The sequence below is a fragment of the Thrips palmi genome, unplaced genomic scaffold (genome assembly GCF_012932325.1).
Source record: "Thrips palmi isolate BJ-2018 unplaced genomic scaffold, TpBJ-2018v1 HiC_scaffold_2, whole genome shotgun sequence".
NCBI classification, from domain to species: domain Eukaryota; kingdom Metazoa; phylum Arthropoda; class Insecta; order Thysanoptera; family Thripidae; genus Thrips; species Thrips palmi.
The window spans coordinates 10,375,473-10,398,362 of NW_023144629.1; the positions used below are offsets into that span (position 1 = coordinate 10,375,473).

A 22,890-nucleotide genomic window follows, 5' to 3' on the forward strand; every position below is an offset into this window, starting at 1 on the left:
CCATATAGCCCTGTTGGCCAAAGCCATTTTGGAATTTATTGTAGCCAAAATACCCTCTATTATTGTTCCAATTATTTCTCCTATACCCCCTACCCCCGCGGCCTCGGCCTCTGCCCCGGCCGCCTCCTTTTTCGTACACAGTACACACCTTCTCCGTGCGCTCGGCTTTGTCCCCTACAAGGGCTAAATCCTCCAGCTTTTCCATGATCTTCTCCTCCAAGGTCTTCTCCTTTGGTTTTCCTAGGCTCTCTAATAATGCCAAAATTTTACTCTCACTACTCTCAGGTTGTGTTGGTAGTGTTGGTTGTGTGCTCAACTTTTTGTCCAGCATGTCCTCAAATTTCCTAGTGAGCCCTGCCTCAGCCTCTTGACTGCTGGCACTGTATCCTTTCCTAATAATTGCTCGATTTTCAAGAGCTTCCCTCAACCTATCTGTGAATTCTATTAGTTTTGTGCAGCCAGAGCTCATAACGAGCTCGGCCTCTTCAGCTGGCATAATTTCCAGTATAATTTTGATAACCTCCTCCTCTGATGAAGCGCTCTGGAGTGTTGCCATTGCCTGCACCCTGATTACAAAGTCTAATGTTGTTTCTGTAGGTTTTTTCCTCATACTGAGCATTCTGGCTCGGGCCGAGGACCCTGTGTTTTTGGCTGAAAAATAGTGTGCCATCTGCTGTTTGTATTGATCCCATTCCTTGCCTGCACTGACTTTATCGTATTGGTTGCAGGTGTGCGGGCAAGAACCGCCCAATGTATTCGGGCAGTCCTTTGCCCTGACGCCGTGCTTGGCGTACACGGCTGCTGCGTGGTCAAGCCAAGCCTCTGGGTTGTCCTCATCGAACGGCCTGATTGTGGGTTGCAGTGTGCTTGGCAGGCCTGCTGCTGCCATTTTTGAGGAAGCCTTTGCTTGTTTCTTTATGTAATCTATGTATTTTCGAGCTCCGGTAATAAAATATTTTAAGGTGAGAACAAAATAGTCTTCGATGTTTTCCCCCGGGTTTTCCTGTTTGTATTCTATTAAATCAAGATTGAGTTTATATATTGAGAGTGTGCACTCTTTAAGGTGGTATGCCCAAAATCCTGTTTAGTGGCAATTACTTTTAGCGCCGGGAGGGCGTCAGCTCTAATGTGTGTAGTAAGAATGTAGTCTGTGTTTTCGGAACCTCTTGTGGGTTTAGGGGGTTTACACTGTTAAAAAAGGTGCTGTAAATTAACAGCACTTATGCTGTTAAGTTTGATAGCAACACGACTTGCTTTATTACAAGCATGTTGTAGCCCTCAGTGCTGTTTTCTGACAGTTCGATTGTAATAAAACAATACTTCTTTGGAGTCTTCGACGATTTCTTCCCAACATTTGTGTTGATTTCATCGTGCTGTTAATAAACAAGACCCTTGTAACCTGACAACAATATATGTTTTAAGATTGCAAAAGGCTGTTTCTACACATGAAACCTGTTCAACGACAACACAACTGTTTTGAATCACGATAACATTATTGTTACAAGACAAGGAAGTTGTTATGGAACGAAAGTGCTGTTTCTGGATGGGTTTCCCGTTTAGATACAAAACAATACGGTTGTTATTTAACACCATTACTGTAGATGATTGTGTTGTAATATTACAGTGGATTTTTAACAGTGTACTTGCAAGGAAATTTACAGGGAAATTTAAAAGGCGAGAGAGAACTGTTTCTGCTATTGAATCACAATCTGATTCTTCCCAGTTATCGATATTGTCAATTGCAAACACTGGGCCTTTACCCTCAGATCCTAGCAAACTTTTAATTTTCTCAAAATATTCGTTATTCATCGCATTTTGCAATCAATGGCCAGTGCACTAACCTGTGTCTCCCCTGCTGTTGGATGCAGCTCACACGAGGGTTGTTGCTCTGCTGCACGTGGTGCAAGGTGTTCCACGGTTCGACGCCGGGGGAAGCACAATTTCGAAGCACAAACACCGAATGATCACTGGTTCACTGCACTATTTACTTCACTAGTTCACTTCACTTGCACTGATAGTCACTTCACTTAAAAGTCTGTCGCACGCAGTCGAAGTGCGACGGGTCGCGTTCACGTTCTAAGTCCGAAAAAAAAAATTTTGTGGTGCGTGAGAAAAACGAAAGAGGGAAAAAAAACCCCGTCTCGATTTCCCGGCCGATGCACCAATGTTGAGATCTCCTACTTTCCGGGTTGCACTAATCGAGAGGGTTTTGACCAAATAGAACACTCACACTCTGGACTGGACTTTACGTATATTGTTAGGGTTGATCGACTTGGCCTCACACGCACCCTGATACAATACTAGCCTTCCTACGACTGCCCCGAGGCAGAGGTGTCGCGCTCGCTGGAGGGCCCCGTGGCTCGCGGAGCGGGCCGCGAAGGGCTCGCCGGGCGGTGCTACTGCTGCATCAATCGTCGCGCCGCGAACCCGCTCGTCTAGGTGGCCGTGAGCCGGGCTGATGGTCGCGGCGCGCGACTTTTGAAGTTGTCCCTCAACAGACCGCGTCGTTTGAGGGCTGGGGCGCGGCAGCAGGCTTGGCTAGCGGTCTTGGAGTTGCCGGATTGTGGCAGCACGACGCGAGCAGAGTGGATACGATGCCAAGCCCGGATGTCATGGTGGTTGTAGGGCAGCACGCTGCGACAGCGGCGAAGACGCCGAGGCCGGCGATGATCAGCGAAAGGGCGGACCAGAGCCCGAACTCGGCGTGGGACATGCCGGATAGGGGCAGGTCGGCCCAGAAGTGCCCCGTCATGGGCGGCCGCGGCGTGATAACGCGTACGGGTGGGAGGGGGGCCGTTGAGTAGTTGGTGTACGAGATGTCCCCGCCGATTGCTGCCTGGGCAGTGAAGTTTGACTCGGCCCAGATCCTGGACACCCGCACCGCCGCCGTCGAGGTGCAGATGGTACCCAACTCGATGATAGTCTCCGGCGGTGTCGATGACGTTTGCGCCAAGCAATTGCACGGCATGTCGACTTGGTGGCGCCCGTCCTGAAGCTGTTGCAGGCGCTGCTGTACTTTGTTGTTGCAAATCAGCTGCACCTCGACCGTGGGGTTCAGGATCGCGTAGGTGTTGCCGCGGATGTGCTGAGTCGTCGTCGTTCGCCTGTCCTCGCAGTGAAGCACGCATGCCTCCGTCAGCGCCTCCATGGTGTCGTCCTTGGCGAGGGCGCGCAAGCACGGTGACAGGTGTTCGGGGCTGGCGTGCCGTCGCAGGTAGTAGACCGGCACGGTGCCCTCCGGGTCGTCGTGCAGGGGCAGCGGCGTCCCGTCCGCGCTGATGGCCAGACGCACAGAGTCCTCCAGGACTCGGCACGTGAGTCCTTGGTGCAGGAAGTCAAGCGGCTCGAACTCAACGACACGTCACGAGGAGGCAATGCCCGTGTGGAACAAAAGTCGGTAAAGCGGTCGTAGTTTTGTCGTTAAATAACGCCCACTACAGGAGTGCTGCAGGACTTCTGCTTTTCCCAGGAACTCCCTCTTTTACCATAGATTTCCTGAAATACCCAGGAACCGTTTGTACCGTAACCTTGAGGAGAAACGAAGTGACCACTCCTGCAGTGGGCGCTACCCGCCTAGTTTTAAACTGATCCCAAGTGTCAGTGAAAAGGCTCCTTCGGCGAGAGGCGAAGCAGTTCGCGTCGATGAACTCCGACCGCCACAAGTCGCTTTGGCCGAGCGGTTTGGAACTCCGACACTTGTCCTTCAACGCGTTGAAGGACAAGAGTCTCGGTTCAACACTCGGCGACTTGGCTTCTCTTTTCGCTCGCTGCTTCATGGATCACCGTCATTTTGTCGTTTTTTTGTCGTTAAATGGGTCGTTTAACGGCAAGGAAACGACAAATTTACCCACCTTCTAACGACAAACGAGTTACACACGCGTTTGTCGTTATTTCGTTGTCTATTTGATGTTAACCAGGGGGTGGCAACGGCCTAGGCGGCGCGTGAAACGATGCTCCCCGCTCGCACTGTGGCAAAAAGGTACGGAAAATCCTGTTAATTTTTTTGCCAGGATTCTCCGTAGCCCTCTTATCAATATTCTCCGTAGGCTCTTACAGTGTTCTCCGTAGGGCCGCACAGTATTCTCTGTAAATCCGCACAGTCTTCTCCGTAGGACCTCGAAGACTGTATAGTCCTACGGAGATCACTGTGCGGTCCTACGGAGAATACTGTGCGGTCCTACAGAAAATACTGTAAGAGCCTACGGAGAATATTGATAAGGGGCCTACGGAGAATTACCACAAGCTGTTTACAGAATTTTCCGTAGCTTTTTGCCACAGTGTCGGGCCGGCGAGCGACGAGCGGCCGACCGCTGTGCACGGTGTCACTAAAATCAACATAACTTCATCAAAACTTCATCAAATTGAAAAACCCAGGTCATTTTCAGCATCTACACAAAATTTCCCATTTGTATGTAGTCATGGTTTACAGTTTTAGACCCGTTCAAAATGTTAAATCTCGATTTATAATCAAATTTACCGGCAATTTTAGCCAATTCACTGAAAATCTATCGGCGTGACTTCGTGCCGCTGTAGGGGCGTGAATGAAGTGTCACGCCATTAAACGGCATGACAGAAAAGTCACGCCAAAAATCGGCGTGACTCAAAAATTCACGCCAATTTTTGGCGTGAATTTCTTGTCATGCCGCTTTTTGGCATGACATTTCTCATAAAAAGCGTCGTCATTCACGCCAAATGAGGGCGTGACTCACATGTCACGCCGTTTTTCGGCGTGAATTTTGTGTCACGCCAATTAGTGGCGTGACTCTTTGTCACGCCATAATTTGGCTATGTGTCCGACCATTACGTTTTCAGTGTTCAATATTTTGCAACAACGAAAAAAGTTATTTCCGTTCGTTTTAGGTCCATACATGCAGCGAGCCGATTGTTGGCCTCCACTTTCCCTATTGCGTAAGCATACTGGAATGTCGATACGACATCTGTGACGGTCACGGTGGCCCATAATGTAATTTGCAAAATTAGACCAAAAGCAGTTAGACTGACTTTGGGAATATTTTTCGTAGCTCTTTCGCACTTGTTTATCGTTCTGCAATAGCCTATACCACGCAGAATTTAATTCTCTATCGCCCTGTGGTAACGGTTTTTCCATCGGACGTTTCAGTTTTCACATTTCGAATTAGTTTTAAAACACTGCAAACTAACCCTAAAAGTACACGTATTTGGTAAAGCTTCACTTGAATAAACTAGGTGTCGTATCGCAAATCTGACTTCACCACGTTGTAGAGCGGACAATTCTACATGCCCCCGTCAAGTTTCATCACAATCGGTTGATTAGTTTGATGATAGCATTCAATTTTCGGCAACTATGACGACATAACCGCCGCAGCGATTTCTCATACTTCGGCTGCGTGACCCGACTCGTCGCCAAGCCCAAGCGTCGTCTGCCTTTTGAAATATCTTTGAAGCATTCAAACCAATCAACCGATTGTGATGAAACTTGACGGGGGCATGTAGAATTGTCCGCTCTACAACGTGGTGAAGTCAGATTTGCGATACGACACCTAGTTTATTCAAGTGAAGCTTTACCAAATACGTGTACTTTTAGGGTTAGTTTGCAGTGTTTTAAAACTAATTCGAAATGTGAAAACTGAAACGTCCGATGGAAAAACCGTTACCACAGGGCGATAGAGAATTAAATTCTGCGTGGTATAGGCTATTGCAGAACGATAAACAAGTGCGAAAGAGCTACGAAAAATATTCCCAAAGTCAGTCTAACTGCTTTTGGTCTAATTTTGCAAATTACATTATGGGCCACCGTGACCGTCACAGATGTCGTATCGACATTCCAGTATGCTTACGCAATAGGGAAAGTGGAGGCCAACAATCGGCTCGCTGCATGTATGGACCTAAAACGAACGGAAATAACTTTTTTCGTCGTTGCAAAATATTGAATTGGCTAAAATTGCCGGTAAATTTGATTATAAATCGAGATTTAACATTTTGAACGGGTCTAAAACTGTAAACCATGACTACATACAAATAGGAAATTTTGTGTAGATGCTGAAAATGACCTGGGTTTTTCAATTTGATGAAGTTTTGATGTGGTTATGTTGATTTTAGTGACACCGTGCACAGTGGTCGGCCGCGCGTCGCTCGCCGGCCCGAGCGGGGAGCATCGTTTCACGCGCCGCCTAGGCCGTTGCCACCCCCTGTGTTAACTCATAGTGAGAATCTGTTCCACCGCAAAAGTTCAAAGCGGCGGTGCCTCATGTCGCGCGCGTGTCAGCAGTTTACTCGACCCCGCCATGGAAGCGCTAGAGCAAGCGTGTCAGTGTGTTCATGACCGTCACCGTCAGTATCAGCAGACCACGGTCATGGAGGTGCCGACTGCCTGAAGGCGAAGAGGTGTGCCTACTGAGTGACACTGATACGACTCAACTTCTGTGGGGTGTGTCTGCAGAGGAGATCGTGCCGTCGGGTAAGTTCACTGCAAAGCCGGTGGTAAGTTTGCTTGCCACAAATTTGGCAAGCCGTTTTGAATGCCAAAATTTGGCAAGCTTTGGCCGGAAATCCACATTAGCTTGCCAAATTTTGGCAAGCTGGGTGGTATTTCCGGGCCAAGCTTGCCAATTTTTGGCATTCAAAACGGCTTGCCAAATTTGTGGCAAGCAAACTTACCACCGGCTTTGCAGTGTTAAAGCTCGAGTAAGGGGACTAGAGAGGTTATAATACCCCCATGGAATATGTCATGCTATGTGTCGAGAGGTTATATTGACTGTGTCTTTTTGTTTCAGTGCCACCTAGTGATGAGATTGTGTCCTCAGTCGGCGTGCGCGATAATGGCGAGTCTTCTCCGAAACAAGTTGGTAAGCTTGAGTGAAACTGTAGTGCGTCGCGAATGAGCGCTCAAAGAAAAAATTTGAATTTGATAACATCTATCATTTCAGTTGCAGTAAAAAAGGAGATAAAGCCCAGGCGCAAAGGCAGGCAACATCGGGTACAGCAAAAAAAAGCAAACTTGTGCTCGCAAGGCTCAACCAAAATTGACTGTACCAATAGCGGATGGTTGTAAATTGGGGGACTGCCCTCACTTAAAAATTTTATTGGAAAACTTGATAAATGTGATTAAAGCTCAAAAACTCTGTCAAAAATTTATCAATAAAATAAAGAAAATTAAAAAGTGAAGCAAATGTGTCTCATTGATTGACGAGGGGGGAAAATCGGGGCACAAGACAGGAAACAAGAGCAAAAAAATTGGATGATGTTAATATATTTCATCTCAAACTACATAACATCGTCCATAGTTAGATTAACCTTGAAGGAATTACCATCTCTCCCCATGAAGCGCAGACCGTAGGGCCCGGCATCAGCACAAGCATTAATTTTTTTAAGCGCCTCATTGCTAAGGCGTGAAAAAACGAGAAGGGCGAATAACTATGGAGGAATCCCCGCTGGGTGCGGCTACCTTTGCTTTTAAGGGGGCACACCAGTGAAAATCGTCAAATTTCGGCCTCCTTTTTTATTTTATCTTATTTTTCTGCTATTCATCCCGAGTCGAACGCCGCAAACCCCACCTCAAAATTCCAATTACTTTGGCTTGGGCACATTTTTAAAGTTCCCAAAAAGGTAATTTTTTTGCATATTTTACCTCAATTGTTAACGATCAGGTGTTTCACTTGAAGTCCAATGACAAAACCCTCAAACCCTCGAAAGGCAGTTGGAAAAAGGAATATTTTGGCGCAAACCGAACTCAAATATGTCATAAATTGCGTCCGTAATGAGGATTAATGCCTGTAAACCGTAGTTACACTTCAAACGTCGTTTTCTCGAAACACTATTTTTGGGCCTGGTGCCCATGATTGCGGGCGCAAAAATTGAGATAATTGAGTGCGGTTTGCGGCAAAATGTTCCCTACACTTGCCGCTATCGTGTGAACCTCGGATATGGTCGTAGTATGTACAGGGCCTGAGCCACAGACACGGAAACGTGAAAAATATGGTCAAAAAATGAGTTTCTTTTTTTGCTTCTCAAAAAAACATAATTAGGATTGTGTTTCCGACATGTGTGTGGTTCACACGATAGCCACATGTGTCCTGATGAGAAATTTTGAAACCCCATGTTTCAGGCTCAATCGAGGGCTTCACAAAGTTGGGCAAAGTGGAGCCGAGTCACCAAAAAATGAAAATAGCGCCCAACCCCCCTTTCCGTCGCCGCCCCTGGCTGCCGTGTACTTTTTTGGTTAAATTGACATATTTTATAGTTCAGAATAAAATTTCAGCCCATTACCTTCGTTTCGTTACTCAGAATAACGTTTTTACGAAGCCTCTGCATTTTCACTGGTGTGCCCCCTTAATTTTGGGCCATGTTTCGTGTCTATTCTCTCGATGATGAGGAGGGAGTGTGGGACTCTCTCGGGCAGAGAAGAAATTGAAGAAAACTTCTCCCCGACATCGAGGTTATTGAATTCTTTGAGGATGTCGGCAGCAGCCATTCTCTTCACTGAAAACACACACACAAAACAAAGTTAGTGATACGCAAAATAAACAGGAAAATCGGGGAAGGGGGAAACTGACGGGTAGGGTTGCGGACCTGATCCAGGCGGTAGTAAACACACTTGTAGTACCATGGGGGATGATTGGGTCCCTGCGTGCGCTCCACCAAGCGGTAGTCGGGGAGCACGCCAGGCGGGGTTGGCTGGCCGAAAGTGATTATGACTCGGGGGCGCTTCGGTTGCCGACCGACTCGGCTGGGATTATTGGCGAGCGATAGCGAGCCCATGCCGTGTTTGGGGGCACCAAAAAGTGACAGGTCGTGCGTCTGTCTGTCTGTAACTCACTCACGTTTCTCAGCAACTACCGCACACATAGTATCAATTTCGCACTGGAAGGCTCCAAAATCTCCCCCAGGGGGAGTTTATCTTATATTCAGGGATCCTTAACTTACCTCACAAGGGCATCATAACGTTATCATAAGAGTTAAAGTTATTACCCTTAACTTCGAACATCTTTTCAAAAGGGTAGGTTATTTTTTTATGTCTCGAATTTGTGTGGATATACTTTTGCAAGTACTTTCATAAGCCCGTACCCTTAACCTTCAGCGAACATTGTCTTATGTTACGTTATGAAAGCAGTGTTGGTTAAATGTTAAGTTAAATTAAGGATCCCTGCTTATATTCACGATTACTTTTGTTTGAAATATTCAAAACATCTTTTTGAGTTAGGTTCTTAGCGTGGTTAGGTTGGCAGTGCAGCTCGTAGCTATTTTTCATACTTGCGGCCGCAACACTCAAATACGGGACGTGGCAAAACATAGGCAAATAAAACAAACTGAAGAACAGAAGGGCTAAGAAGTGAGTGAGGTCATAGTTTTTCGATATTTTAGAATGATTGAAACCCCTCCGGAGTGTCAACTCAGTGAAATACGGAAAATGAAAGTGACAATTATTACGCGTTTCGTCCGTCCGTCCGCCCCCTCCCCTCCCCCGCTACACCGCTACAGGGCAAATGTTTTAGTCAGTGGAGTGTGTTTGATAATTGCAAGAATGATTTGGTCTTTTTAACCTTTGTGAGTGTATTTCCATTTATATTCTCAGACACTATATTTTTTAGTTGTTTGCTTTGCTCAATAACAGTTAGAAAATATATAAATTATTACATTCTATAAGTACAAACCAGATACTAATCTTGCCAAAATAAATAGTCTTTGCTGACTCTTGGCACTGATTCTGGGAAAAGGCTTCATTGCAATGCTGTGAGTTTACTATAGTACTAACCTTAAAGAAAACCATATGATGAGTGAGTGTAGCGCATTCAAGGTTTGCCATTGACATCAGATACAATGAGACGATTCACTGACTTGGTCATACGATTTTATGAGACGATTCTTTTAACTTAATCATACATTGTCTGCGACAACTGGTAATTTGTGTTGGTCATGGTTTGAGTTGGCTCTCTTTTTAATTTACTCAGAGTGTTAGGTAAATACTTTTGCTAAACTCTTTCAAAGATTAAATAGCACATCATGACTATCATTATGGGTCATTCCATGTCAACTCAACCAGTTGTCAGACTCATGTCCTCGGAATTCCATGAAAATGGGCCAAAACGTCGAGAAAGGTGTCCCTAGCAACCCCCTAAAATAGTTTTAAAAAATTTTTAATTTTGAATTTTTTACGAAATTTTGCGTTTATAGGGTACTTTTATGCAGTCCTTCAGAAAAATAGGCGGTGCTCCGTCAGTTTTTGAGCTAGCGAGCTCATTTTTTTTTTCAAAATGTTCAGAATGACTTCAGGATGTTGAAAATTTCAAGTCCTGTTCAATTTGAACACTTTTTGTTCAAAGTGTTCAATGTTCAAATTTTGAACATTGAACATTTTGAAGACCGCATTTTTCAAAAAAGCTGAAAATCCTACATTTTGTTCCTTAGACTATGACTAAAAAGTTGACAAAGTTTGGTGAGAGTGTTTTGCGTTTGAACGGAGATATGGCAGTTTTAAGAAAGTGTTCGGACTTACAAATTATCGCTACCGCGTCCCCGAGTTGCCCGGAGAGGCCCACCGCGTCTCTAGTGACGTAGGGATCTAGTGAGGGGTCGGACCCCCCCCCCCCCCCTCCCCCCGACCCCTTCCCCCGCCCCCACCTACCCCATCCACCCCCGCTCCTCCCACCCCTTTTGTACTTGGCATAGGTAAAAAAATAGTAGTTCTGAACAAGAACTGTGTGGATTTATTTACATTTGTTACATTAGAAGTATAGTTAAGTATTGCCATTGACGTCACTTGACTCTACGACGCAACCTAGAACAAAAAAGTCCCTGCTCATTCATAATTTTTAATAATTTTCAGTACGTATCCTTTAAAAGTCCGCGCTGTTTACCTAGATAGCTGCCAAGTTGGGGTAGTGGCTACTGGTGTCTTGTTAGTTAGATCCACTATGCTGCGCCTCTGCTGGATGGGGCGAAGCCTGGGCAAAAAAGATGTCACTTCAGTTGTTGTTTTTTCTCCTAAGAAGGTTAAATTTTTTGCATTGTGCTTACCGGGACTGAGGACTGGCGTCAGCTACCATCTCCTGGTCGGAGTTCTCGTCGTCATCTTGGGGTGTAGCTTCTTCTCGCAGAGTGACAGTTTTGCCGCTTGCTGACCTGGACAGCACTTTCATCACTATGGAACCAGCAGTGACAGGAATTAATGCATGGTGCGATCGTATTCCAGTGACGGCTGGGGCTGTCTGGAAGCGACGATTCAATTTGCGGCAGTGCTTCTTGACATCCACCGACTTAACATAAGCACAATTGAGGCCCTTGATGTTTTCATCGGCCCACAGAAACAAATCCTCAGGAGTTTGTATCTGGCCGTCGTAAGGCCGTTGCAGACTGGCCTTTGTTGCCAAGCGCTTGAGAGTGCCACCCAGGCCATCGCTTGGGCTCTTTCCGTGCGAGGTGGCATAAAAATGCCACTCTGCATCCACTCCGTAGTCCTCCTTGTGCATCAAAAGGTTCTTCGTGTTTAATCGATTTTTGTATTGGCCTGGGCAACCATCGGAAAAGTAGATGACTTTGTTTAATCCTGGCACTTTTTCCTTCAGGAACTTCATGAGCACCTCCTGAAATTTGCTGACACTTCCAGTTACGTGCCTGAGGTGGTCAGAAATAATGACAAGGTTCATAGGCTCCGCCGTGTCAGTTTCTGGGTTGCGCCAATAAATAGCAAAAGGGTGTACTGTGGCCTGCTCGTTGTTCTAATACACTCCTTGAATGGCGTCTTGTACAATAAAATTGCAGTTTTCAGAAAAATCAAGTACGACCAGGACTTCCCCCGCCTTCAGCGTGCTCTTTCGCATCTCATAATAACTGGCCTGTTGTTTGGCTATAAAGTCGTGTTGTTTCCATTCAGGAATAGAATCGATCATGCTGTCAACAAAGTCGTCAACCTCTTCTGATATTGTCTCCAGAGCAAATCGGCCGTTTTCCTTTTTGACCCACCTCTTGTAGGAAACTTCTGAGATAAAGTTGTCGAGCAATAACTTGAACAATTTCTCTTTCACCGCTTGACTTCCGGGACAGTTGGGACAGCGGCCAAAGTGGCAGTCTTCTGTTGGATCAGCACACATTGTTTCCGACACCAAGTCCCTGTGATTCTGAAACGCTTGGCTGTTATCTTCTAGTTTGAGAGCACCAATATTTGCACACATAAACATTAACTTGAAGTTTTGGTGCGTCGTACACACGCACACAGCATGAGTCCCAGCCGCTCCAGCAAGCACGCAGTGGCGTGGCCGTAAAGACGCAAACTTCGAAAACCCAACCTTGACTCCAGGGTGCTTCTCTTTGAACAAGTTGTATATTTCTCGTAGATCGCCCATGACAAGACGCTTCTGAACAGTGCGCCGAACGCCATCGTCCACTACGCTGATACATTCTTTCTTCCCAGCCATTTCCCGGCTTACTTCTGTAGATTCATAAAAGTCCCTCACTATTTGTTTTGTTTGAGGTGACAATTGTTTGCCTCTTTTGGGATTTGGGGAACACAGAATGCCCTGTTCAGAAACTAACTTTCTCATCACCTTTACCATGTGCTGTGTTGCTCCAAATTCTTGAATGATGCGTGGTGCTTTCCAGCTTGCAGGCAGAACTGACAGAATGTGGATTTTTTCAGCATAGGTGCGTGCAGCGGCGAACTTAACTTTTAGCTGAGATATCATATCCGCACCTGCTTGTTCATAGTCCGACAAAACGGTGCCGTTCAGTGATTTTCCTGCAGCCTTATTTAGAGTTTGCTTTAAGAGACTTGTGGTTTGGTTGAACTTGGCTCTCACATACTTTTTTGACCCAAGTTTTTTCTGCACGAAGGGAGTCACACCCCAAACCCCAAGCCCTTTGTTTAGGGTTCCAAGGACCGGCCCTGCTGGTGAGCAATGCTCACCCGAACTCGCATCGCTGGACACACTCCCCGAAACAGATGGCGGTCCTTCCCCGGGACGCGGCGGTGCTTGGATTCCGTCGGTGACCACGAAACCAGGAGCGGCGGGGCTGGCACACTGCGATGCTGTTGCGGTGCTCCGCGGCGTCGTCGGCCCGGTGGCAGTAGCGGCCTCAGCCGGGCTCACCAGTTCGTAGACCTTTTTGCGGCACGAAATGCACAGTTTTCGTCCTTCAATTACCGCAGGGAGGACGTGCAGGCACTTGTCGTGCAGTGCAGCTGTCACAGCCGTGAGCTTCGTAGGCATCTTGGTCTTAGGATGGTCTCCAAAGGGATTGCAGCAAGACCGCTGGTCGCGCTCGTAATTCTTGACGAAGGTCGTGTAGTGGGTCTTGCAGAGAAGCTTGACGTGGACGCCACATCGCCGGTCGATGAGGTGAGCTTCGCGCTCGTTCAACGTCACCCGCATTTGGAAGGGCCGTGGAGAGCAGGCGGTGTTGGTGGCAGCGCCCACCGAACACGACATGATGACTTCTCACGACGCGTGACCTTTCTTCACAGGATTCACTCACGTCCGCACGTCACCGCGCCGCGGGATGCACTGCCGAACGCCGGACCCCCACCCCCGCTTCCCCTGCCCCTTCCCTCGCGCGCCGCGCGCGTGAACGCATCGGCCAATTTGGCAACACCGCCCGGCCCGGGTGCACGGAGCCACCCCGGAGCTCGGCCGCGGCGACGCGAAAGCTCCGCGGAAGGTTTACAGTGTGTCTTGGCTCTTAGTGTGGACGACTTATGTTCGAAATGCCCCTGCAGAGACGGCGGGGGGGGGGGGGGGGGGATGATGCAACCCGCAATACCTAGGCAAGTGCTCGAAAGCGTTCTCCATTGAAACCAACTTACCTATGATTGGGGGGGGGGGGGGAGAAGGTCTGCCTACACATGCCTTCACATCTATAGACGTGGTGAGCCCCTCCGCGCAACACGGGGAAGTTAGAGGACGCGGCTCTGGTGATTTCACAGTAAATTCAAATGGCAGAATCCGTAACGGTCCAGCACAGAAACCGCCAGTAAATGATTCTGAATTTGGTAGTCACAGAAACTGGCATGGGCTAACAGAAACTGACAAAGGCTCCACAGAAACTGGGATGGGCTCACAGAAACTGCTAAGGGGTTGCGGTCTCGCTGGCCAACCTAACCTCACTGTGTCTCTGGATGCTTCTGTTGTTTTGGACATTATTCACATATTTTGATGAGTGTGCATACTTTTTCTTGCTTTGACAAGTCTATAAATTAATATTTTCCTTACGCGGTACATATACACTCTTTATTTCCAATAATATAACATCTCAAAGTCGCGAGGTGGAGGGAATCGCAATTGACGGTTACGGTGCAGTGTTGTCCGGATTCCGTGGCCGAGTGCACGGATTCCGTCGCCTGTGTGCAGAATGGGTTTGCCGTCGGCGGTTTTGGTGCAAAACCGCCCCGGATCTATTTACCTGTCGGTTTCTGCGATTTGGTGCTCTCAGACCACTACAGATTCTGCCATTTCAATTTACTGTGTTGTGAGTCTGAACACTTTCTTAAAATTGCCATATCTCCGTTCAAACGCAAAACACTCCCACCAAACTTTGTCAACTTTTTAGTCATAGTCTAAGGAACAAAATGTAGGATTTTCAACTTTTTTGAAAAATGCGGTCTTCAAAATGTTCAATGTTCAAAATTTGAACATTAAACACTTTGAACAAAAAGTGTTCAAATTGAACAGGACTTGAAATTTTCAACATCCTGAAGTCATTCTGAACATTTTGAAAAAAAAAATGAGCTCGCTAGCTCAAAAACTGACGCAGCACCGCCTATTTTTCTGAAGGACTGCATAAAAGTACCCTAAAAACGCAAAATTTCGTAAAAAATTCAAAATTTTTCAAAACTATTTTAGGGGGTTGCTAGGGACACCTTTCTCGACGTTTTGGCCCATTTTCATGGAATTCCGAGGACATGAGTCTGACAACTGGTTGAGTTGACATGGAATGACCCTTATGAATAATATTAAGTTGCGTTCAGCAATAAGTGGCCTCGACATTGGATTCTATGAAATGATTCATTGGATCTGACAGAAGGTCTTCTCCGTAAAGTAGTTGCAATCAGTCTGCCTATAAATATGTCTCATTTTAATTAATGCAGATAAATTAATATAGTTAAATCCACTAGTTTAAAAGAAAAGGGAGAAAGGCTTCTTAGGTGGTCTTATAAAATTGCGTATTCATAAGTTCAGTAACAAGGAGATATCGAATGGTAATTGAAGCTTCTGTGAATCGTATTAAGCAATTCAATGCTGGCTGTTAAATATTACTCGACTGAGTAACAGGGTCAGGGTTCATGGCAAGACACCATGAACAGGAAACACTCTTAAAAAACCTAACAACTGAAGACCCATACTTTCAACTAGAATTACATGATTTAGGACCAAAATTTCCTCGGTGTTTCATTGCTTCCTGCAGTATTTGGTGTGCTGATCACAAAAATGACTTCCAATTTCATCCCAGACCTTTACTTTTCCAAATATTTCCCAAATTTTTGGCCCAAAAATTTTTTACATTGAGTTTTACATAGTTTCCTGCATTTTTTGGTGTGCTGATCACGAAAATGACTTCCAATTTCATCTCAGACCTTTACTTTTCCAAATATTTCCCAAATTTCGGACCAAAATTTTTACATCGAGTTTTACATAGTTTCCTGCAGTTTTTGGTGTGCTGATCGAAAATGACTTCCAATTTCATCTCAGGCCTTTACTTTTCCAAATATTTACCAATTTCGGACCAAAATGTTAAAATTGAGTTTCACATTGTTTCCTGCAGTTTTAAGTAAGATAATCACGAAAATGACATTAATTTCCGGCCCTTTCATTACGGAAGACCCTGTATTGGCCTTACTTTGCATGTATACATTCTTCACCATCTTCTACAAGAATACAGACGCATCGCTCGCCTACTACGCGCCCAAACAAAACGGCGCGTACCCCTAGTCGTAAAAGCGCCGACTGCGCCAGCATGAGGTGGTGTCCACCTCGAGCTGCTCCACGTTCCACTCCTCCACCAGGTCGAGGTGCCCGGACTGAACGCCCACCACACCGGGTCACGGGAACCCGATGCAGTTGTAGCTCAGGTACGGGGCTAGCATGCGGCTGACAGGGTGCTCGGAGGGCAGTCCCATGCGCATGCGTAGCAACACCGCCACTGGCACCTTCCGTCCGGCTAAATGTTGGAGGGACTGCATCGTTCTGAGCGGACGCGCGTAGGGTGGGAGTTAAGAATCGCGACAAATGAACATAAAGGAAAAAATGGACAGAGTGCACTCACCGAATTTAATGAAGTGTGGCACTGAACCGCGACTGGTTATGGTTGTGGGAGGCACTCGCACGTCGACACACGGAGCTGAAAAGATCAAGAGAAAGATTAGAAATTTAAAAGTCTGAATTGAAGTGTGTGTGTGTGTTTTTGTTAGTGCGCGCGCGCGCGTGTGCTCACGCCAGCGTTCCTCCCGAGCTACAACGGCTGGGAGATGATGACAATTCAGCATCTCATTTTGTGTGTTCGAGGCAACGCGCGTTGCAAACACACACACACACACACACACACACACACACACACACACCCACACATACACAAGCGCACACACACACCCAAAGAGAGGAGAAAAGGCGGGTATGGGAACAAGTGGGAGCAACGGAGCAGCGGAGCACCGGAGTGGTGGGGGGTAGCGGAGCAGCGGAGCGGGAGCGGGAGCGGAGTAATGGGGACATAGACAAGTGGAAGGGGGAGATGGGGGTTTGGGTATGGGAACACACCAACCAATCTGCTGTGTATAGTGGTGCGGTTTCATAGAGCTGTAGTCAAAATGTTATGCCTTACACTAGATGTCAGTACTAGTGAAGACGCTATGGAGTGATGGTCAAGGAGTTAGTTGTGTGTGGATAAGAGTTGTTGGTTCGACTCTCGGGGTCGGGGAGGAAGAAAAATATTAAAAAATACTTCTACTTGAAAATCACTGCATAGCGTCTTCTTTTACAAAACAATGAAACTGCAGATGTGTGCAATTTTGAATAGGGACGAGCGGCTTTTGTTTACATTCTTGTGTGGTCGTTATATAGGTGGTGGGAGTAAAAACTGCTGTCCAATGAAAAAAAGTATTCCACTGTATGTGAAACCGGAGTGGAAAAAGTGAGGAGGTACGTTAGTTGGTATCTGGTCTGGGTCGTGAGTGGTAGTGTGTATTTCAGCATGGCGCTTCCACCTACTATTGATCTGAGTATGTTGAGTGAGTTGGATGCAACTCGCTATGTCTGGGGTGTTCTCCCTGAGCTTCAGCCATCGTCAGGTTTGTTCTCTCTATAAAGAGTGTTTAAAACTGTTTTTTTTTTTAAAAAGTCTCATCAAGTTTTTTTGTGTGTAGCTGCTGATGAAATTGTATCAACAATTGGTAGTTGTGATGTATCAGAAATGGTTTCCACTCCTTCATATCAAGGTATGTCTTTTTAAAAATATAAAAAGAGAATGATTTGTTTTCATTAAATCTTGGTTACACTTTTTTAAATTTATTGTTTTTGTGTGTTTTTAGAGGAGGTCGAAATTCCGAGTCGGGCACAGAAAAAGCCTCGAGCACTCACGTCGAAGTCCGTTAAAGTGAGACCTGTGAAGCATGTGAAATCTCAGTGTGATATGATAGAGCAGCTTCACGCACCCACATGTCAAGGTAAGTTTTTTCGAAATTTGAGAATGATTTTACTATAAAATCTTGAACAAGACTCCCGATATTTATTTTATGTGTGTGTGTGTGTGTGTTTCAGAGGTGGCCAGATCCCAAAGCTGCAAACAGCAGCAGACACCAAAAAAGTCTCATCAAAAGCCTGTTAAAGTCAAAGCAGTGAAACGTGTTCAAGCCCAGCCTCGGAAACCTCGCTTGGCACCTGCTCCACGAACTTGTTTAGAAAGTTGTTTGCATGTTAAAAATTTTATAAAGCAATTAGTTGAAATGAAGTGGCAAGCATGTGTAGTTTGTAATCCAAAACAAAAACGAAATAAATGATTAATTGAATTCAAAAAAGAGGTATTTTTGGGGGGATGAAATGCAAGATACACAAACACAGTTTTTTGGTTAGTTTTCAAAAATACATTTTTTTATTTATTCATTGTGAATACAACAAACCACTAATTCATCGAAGGGAACGTTAAAGACACGTCGAACGCTTGCTTTCGCTTGCCGTTGTACACTAAACAGGGGGGGTTGACCCTCCGCTATAGCTTCGTTTAAATTAAACAGGTCCTCATCAGTAAGTTTTGACAACCGACTAGGTAGTATAACAGGGACTTCTTCCCCCTGCTCAATTTTAATGATGCACTTGATTTTATCTCCGAACGAAGTCCCAACACGCTCGAAGTTGGTAGTTTCATACGGGTGGAATCGTCGAAGTGTTGAGATGCTTGTGAAATCCTCCCCCGTGTTGAGATTGGCGAAGGCCGCCATGGTATTCTGCAGACGGGCTGTGACGTCAGCAAGAACGTTGTTGTTGGCCAACTTCGGGGTGGATGATGACGATGCGTTGGCAGCCATAGTTCTGAACACACAGATAAAGACCAAAGAATTAGTATGGTTACATAGAAAGATTAAAATAAAATTGATTTAAAATGATTTACTAACACACACACACACACACACACACACACACACACAACGCGTGCGCGCGCGCGCGTGCGTTCACAAATGTGCAATGCATGGTGATAAAATAATAAAAGATTTTTCCCAACCCTACATACAGACACGCGCGCACACACGCGCGCGCACACACACACACACACACACACACACACACACACACACACGTGTGAGACGACAGTACACTGGTAGAACTCAAGCGTAGTTTTACGCCTTTCTTCAAGCGTAGTAGAACTACGCTCGGCTTCAAGCATAGTTCTCCATTTTGCCCCTCTTTGGCCTATCTTAATGCATGGGAGAATTTCTTCTCTACGTTTGACGTCAAGCGTAAAGTCTTCAAGCGTAGTTGTATGCTTGAATCAAGCATACAACTACGCTTCAGTTTTACCGGTGTAAAAAAACTTACTCAAAAGTTGTTATCTTCGGAAGAGGTGAGCTGCGTGAGGAAAACAAAACGTCTGGGGGGGGCGTAGTGTTGCGTTCTGTCGCAACGGGGCACAGCCCGAACCCCAAGTCCAAAATTGTCAAGTAAGCAAGAGTGCGCCGAGCAACCGCGCCGCGAGCCCGCCTGGCCGAGCGGAGCTCGCCAGTCGGTAAGTGCCAGCTGAGGGGCATAGAGCGGTCCGAGGGAGGTCTGGGGCACACCGGAGCAGCACCAGCTATATCAGGTGATCCAGGCATCTTTATTCCCCACAACCCTTCAACCCTTAAAGGTCCCCCAGACCAGAACTGGGCTATACCCCGCAAAGTCCAAGCACTGCTCTCTAAACAGCCTGAGGGCGGTGCCTGGACTTGCACATGGTGGAGGTGCGGTCTTGAAGGGGGGGAATCCAAAAACCTGTCCGTGACTCGCGGCTTGTCGGCTCATTAGTGTGTAAGGCTCGCGCCATCACGTGCTTTAGGTCTCAGCAAGTACGTGGTGGTCGTGTGTTATCTTATTTTGCGGCTCGTCTGTCAGCCACTTAAGTAATAATTTTGGAATTTAGGCTAGGATTGGTTTACGGTTAAATAAGGTTAAGAGTTAGGCTACTTGTTAGTTTAGGTTAATTGTTAGCTTAAGTTAGTTGTCAGTTTCGTTTAATTTTTTTCTCTTTTTTTCTCTTTTTTGAATTTTTCTCGTGCTGCTTCTGGCACTGTCTGCCTTCTCACTGTCTGTCTTCTGTCCTATCCGTCTTTCCATCTCTCTCCTCCGCTGCCGTCTAACATTCCCAATCCGGACAATGCCTTCGGGTATGCCTCCCCATGGCATCTGGGTTTAGCCCGGCCCTAGGACTCCAAACACGCAGATTCCTGAGCGCCGCGTGGTTCTTCGCGCGGCACGGCCGCCGGCGAACCCCCCAGGAGGAAGAAGCCGGTCCGTTCGTGGAGATCGACAGCTGGGCGAGCTTCGACGACGCCCAGCTGGAAGCGCTCGTCAGCGACCTAGAGGACATCGTCCTGCAGCTAGGCGAGCGCACCTCGTTCTCCACGCGGAACGTACAGCGGAGGATTGGCGCTCTCAACGAGCGTCTGCGCACGGCGGGTTCCAACCTTTGCCGGATCGTGACTGGTCCGCAGCCCGCCGGAGCGTCAACTGGTGACCAGGTACTGCGGGTGGAGCTGTCCCGGTGGTTGCAGAGGGTCCGGGAGACGCGGCGCCTTGGCCGGAGGAACGGCGACGTCTACGAGGCACTGCTAGACGTTTTCGAGGAGGACGTTCCTACGGCCGACGGGCAGAGCCTCCTGGACCAGTTCCAGCGCCTCCGGGGCCAACCCTTCGTCGGGGCTTCTCCGCAGGACGCGGCGTCGGATTTCTGGCCAAGCAGCGAGGAGGTAGGCGACCTATACGATAAAATCTACAGCAGCAGGGCGAGCCGGGAGAGCAACTGGTACGACAACGTCCACTGCAGTACGGAACTTTTCGACGATTTTCCATCGACGTCGTCCCTTCTGTCGTGGCCAGAGACGTTCTCGTACGACTCAGAGCTGTCTCTGCACCTGCCGTCGCCTCCGAGCACAACACCGCGGAGCAGGTCGCCGGCCACCACCAGGTCCCCGACGCCGGAGAGGCGGCGCACTCCACCTCGGGCGAGACGCGAAGCGCGCCGCAGACGCAGCCAAGCGTCTCCGCGGCCGCAGGCCGAGCAGCCCGCGGGGCCCCCGCCAGGTAGGCCACCAGTGAGACCGCCAGACCACCCGGGCGGTCGCGGTCGCCGCTGCAGAATGCTCCCCCACCCGCCATTCAACCGCTACCGCGGGTCGGTCAGCGGCGACCCGGAAGAGTTTATAGAGGAGCAGGAATCGTATTGGGAGATGTGTCAACTGGAGCCGGACTTCTACGTGAACATGTTTGAACGCTGCTTGGCGGGAGGGGCGAAAAGTGTGCTAAAGTCCCTTATTGACCAGTACGGCCGGGGTTCGGCCGCCTGGCCCCCAATAAGGGACGCCTTTATTGCCCGGCACAGGGACCAAAAGCTACCCCTACAACAGGTGACCAACGCCACCGACCGGAAGCAGCGCGACGACGAGACGCTGGAGGAGTACATAGCCGAGAAGGAGCGGATGGTCCGGAAGTGTGGGCGGTTCGTGCGGGAGGCCGAGATCGCCGCCACCATCCAGGACGGTCTCGCCCAGCCGATCGCCGACCAGCTCCGGCCCTTCACCTTCCGGACTGTCCCGGACCTCCTCGCCGCGGCCAAGAAGATCGACCAGAGCCGGCCGAGAAAGCAGGTCTCCATCGCGGAGCCGCAGGGAGACGGCGCGGTGTCAGCTGCGGACTTGGTGAGGCTCATAAACAACTTGTCCAGCATGAACATCAGCGCCCAGGTCAACGCCCTGCCGCCGACCCCGCCTGGCCCAGACCGTAGCCAGGGGACCTCTGGACACGTGTCGCGGAAGGAGGCGTTCGACAGCGGGACGGGTCGCCGGGACTCCACGCCGTACCGACAGCGCAGCGCCTCCGGGCCGAGGAACTCGCCGGGTCCGTCGCGGTGGCCTCCAGGGCCGTCTTGGGGCTCTGGACCCTCCCAGGGGCCTTTCTACCCAGGCCCGCCATGCCCGTGGCCTCAGCCCGGCTGGCCCCAGCCAGGCTGGCCGCCGACGGGTCCTCCACCGCAGCAGGGCTGGCCGCAGCAGGGCTGGCCGCAGCAGGGCTGGCCGCAGCAGGGCTGGCCGCAGCAGGGCTGGCCGCAGCAGGGCTGGCCGCAGCAGGGCTGGTCCCAGCAGGGCTGGCCGCCGCAGGGACCACCACCAGGCTGGCAGCCACCGGGTCCGCCCCAGCAAGGTTGGTCTCAGCAAGGACCCTGGCAGCAGAGCTGGCCCCAGCAGGCCTGGCCGCAGGGTGGCCCCGGGCAGCAGCCTGGGCCGCCTCAGCCGTCCGGGCCCCGTCGGGACCGTTCCAGGACTCCAGCGTCAGGTCGGGCTAGAAGCAAATCTGGAGACAGGACGTGCTTCAAGTGCGGCCAGACGGGTCATCTCCAGTACCAGTGTCCAAAAAACGAGTAGCATCTCCACTTCTGGGTAATTCAACTCCGGCCCTTGGCAACACTTGGCATGTTTCACAAATTCTTTCGCAACCAGTCTGTTCAGCAAACCCAGCAGTTCTCGGGCAGTGCCCTGGTTCAGCCAGTGGCGACTCGCAGTGGGTTGCTTCACCGGGGCAGTTCAGCGACCAGCAGGCCGCCGCGTCAGCAGTAGCCGTGGGCAGTGCAACGACCAACGGGCCGCCTCGCGCGCCCCTGTCAGCACTGCGTGTGCTTACTCGACGCCGCTACCACCCGCGCCGGCCCGGGCCCTGCATTGTCGCCGCAGTCGGCCAGTCAGCAGCAGCAGCAGTGGGTCAGTCGGCTACAGTTCACCGCCCCGCGCAGCCACGCCTACTCGCCACCTGGCTCGTCTCCGTCTTCGAGGGAAACGCCACGCCCCACCCAGTCATCGCCCAGCTAGACTCCGGCAGCGCAGTCACCGTCATCAACGAAGCACTCTTCCATTCCATCAAAGAGAAGGGTGAGTTGACACCAGCACCCTTTGGTTTGAACACGGCTTCGGGGTCGCCCCTGCCGGTGTTGGGCTGCGCTTCGCTGAAGCTAATGGTAGGCAACAGTGTTTTCCCTCTGCGTGTGTTTGTGGCCCGCAGACTGGCTTTGCCATTTATTTTGGGACTAGATTTTTTCTCCACTTTCGGCATTGTTTTGGACTTCCATTTGATGAAAATTTTCCGCCGGTTCAACAATGAGTTGCACGACATGGGGCCGATCTTGGGGGGCCGCCCACAGCGTCAGCGCCGGGTGGCGCGCCCCTTGTGCGCGGCGGCGACACCTGCTCCGCCC

At 48.9% G+C, this 22,890-nt stretch overlaps 4 protein-coding genes across 4 annotated transcripts; 2 read left to right on the top strand and 2 right to left on the bottom strand.

Moving 5' to 3' along the window:
• Positions 1–6,194: 6,194 nt before the first annotated feature.
• Positions 6,195–7,139, top strand: LOC117646856. The gene is made up of 3 exons (XM_034388133.1): positions 6,195–6,436; positions 6,753–6,824; positions 6,906–7,139. Exons 1-3 carry the CDS (start codon positions 6,298–6,300, stop codon positions 7,028–7,030), a joined length of 336 nt encoding a protein of 111 aa, XP_034244024.1. The 5' UTR covers positions 6,195–6,297; the 3' UTR covers positions 7,031–7,139.
• Positions 7,140–10,676: 3,537 nt separating this feature from the next.
• Positions 10,677–11,632, bottom strand: LOC117646853. Its single transcript, XM_034388130.1, has 3 exons — positions 10,993–11,632; positions 10,833–10,919; positions 10,677–10,753 (listed from the first exon to the last, which is right to left on the bottom strand). The coding sequence occupies exons 1-3, from the start codon at positions 11,619–11,621 to the stop codon at positions 10,732–10,734; spliced, it is 738 nt and encodes a 245-aa protein (XP_034244021.1). The 5' UTR covers positions 11,622–11,632; the 3' UTR covers positions 10,677–10,731.
• Positions 11,633–16,717: 5,085 nt separating this feature from the next.
• Positions 16,718–18,082, top strand: LOC117646855. The gene is made up of 4 exons (XM_034388132.1): positions 16,718–17,248; positions 17,324–17,395; positions 17,489–17,623; positions 17,718–18,082. Exons 1-4 carry the CDS (start codon positions 17,152–17,154, stop codon positions 17,954–17,956), a joined length of 543 nt encoding a protein of 180 aa, XP_034244023.1. The 5' UTR covers positions 16,718–17,151; the 3' UTR covers positions 17,957–18,082.
• On the bottom strand, positions 18,026–19,128 carry LOC117646854. The gene is made up of 2 exons (XM_034388131.1): positions 18,990–19,128; positions 18,026–18,485 (listed from the first exon to the last, which is right to left on the bottom strand). The coding sequence occupies exon 2, from the start codon at positions 18,479–18,481 to the stop codon at positions 18,053–18,055; it is 429 nt and encodes a 142-aa protein (XP_034244022.1). The 5' UTR covers positions 18,482–18,485; positions 18,990–19,128; the 3' UTR covers positions 18,026–18,052.
• Between the last annotated feature and the right edge of the window lie 3,762 nt (positions 19,129–22,890).

Bases quoted from the DNA above. Each gene is read 5' to 3' on its own strand.
- LOC117646856 (XM_034388133.1), top strand. From the start codon at position 6,298: ATGACCGTCACCGTCAGTATCAGCAGACCACGGTCATGGAGGTGCCGA. The intron at 6,437-6,752 runs GTAAGTTCACTG...TTTTTGTTTCAG, and splicing joins AGAGGAGATCGTGCCGTCGG to TGCCACCTAGTGATGAGATT. The intron at 6,825-6,905 runs GTAAGCTTGAGT...CTATCATTTCAG, and splicing joins GTCTTCTCCGAAACAAGTTG to TTGCAGTAAAAAAGGAGATA.
- LOC117646853 (XM_034388130.1), bottom strand. From the start codon at position 11,621: ATGAACCTTGTCATTATTTCTGACCACCTCAGGCACGTAACTGGAAGT. The intron at 10,920-10,992 runs GTAAGCACAATG...TTTTTTGCCCAG, and splicing joins GACGCCAGTCCTCAGTCCCG to GCTTCGCCCCATCCAGCAGA. The intron at 10,754-10,832 runs GTAAACAGCGCG...TTTTTGTTCTAG, and splicing joins CCAACTTGGCAGCTATCTAG to GTTGCGTCGTAGAGTCAAGT.
- LOC117646855 (XM_034388132.1), top strand. From the start codon at position 17,152: ATGGCGCTTCCACCTACTATTGATCTGAGTATGTTGAGTGAGTTGGAT. The intron at 17,249-17,323 runs GTTTGTTCTCTC...TTTTGTGTGTAG, and splicing joins TGAGCTTCAGCCATCGTCAG to CTGCTGATGAAATTGTATCA. The intron at 17,396-17,488 runs GTATGTCTTTTT...GTGTGTTTTTAG, and splicing joins TTCCACTCCTTCATATCAAG to AGGAGGTCGAAATTCCGAGT.
- LOC117646854 (XM_034388131.1), bottom strand. From the start codon at position 18,481: ATGGCTGCCAACGCATCGTCATCATCCACCCCGAAGTTGGCCAACAAC.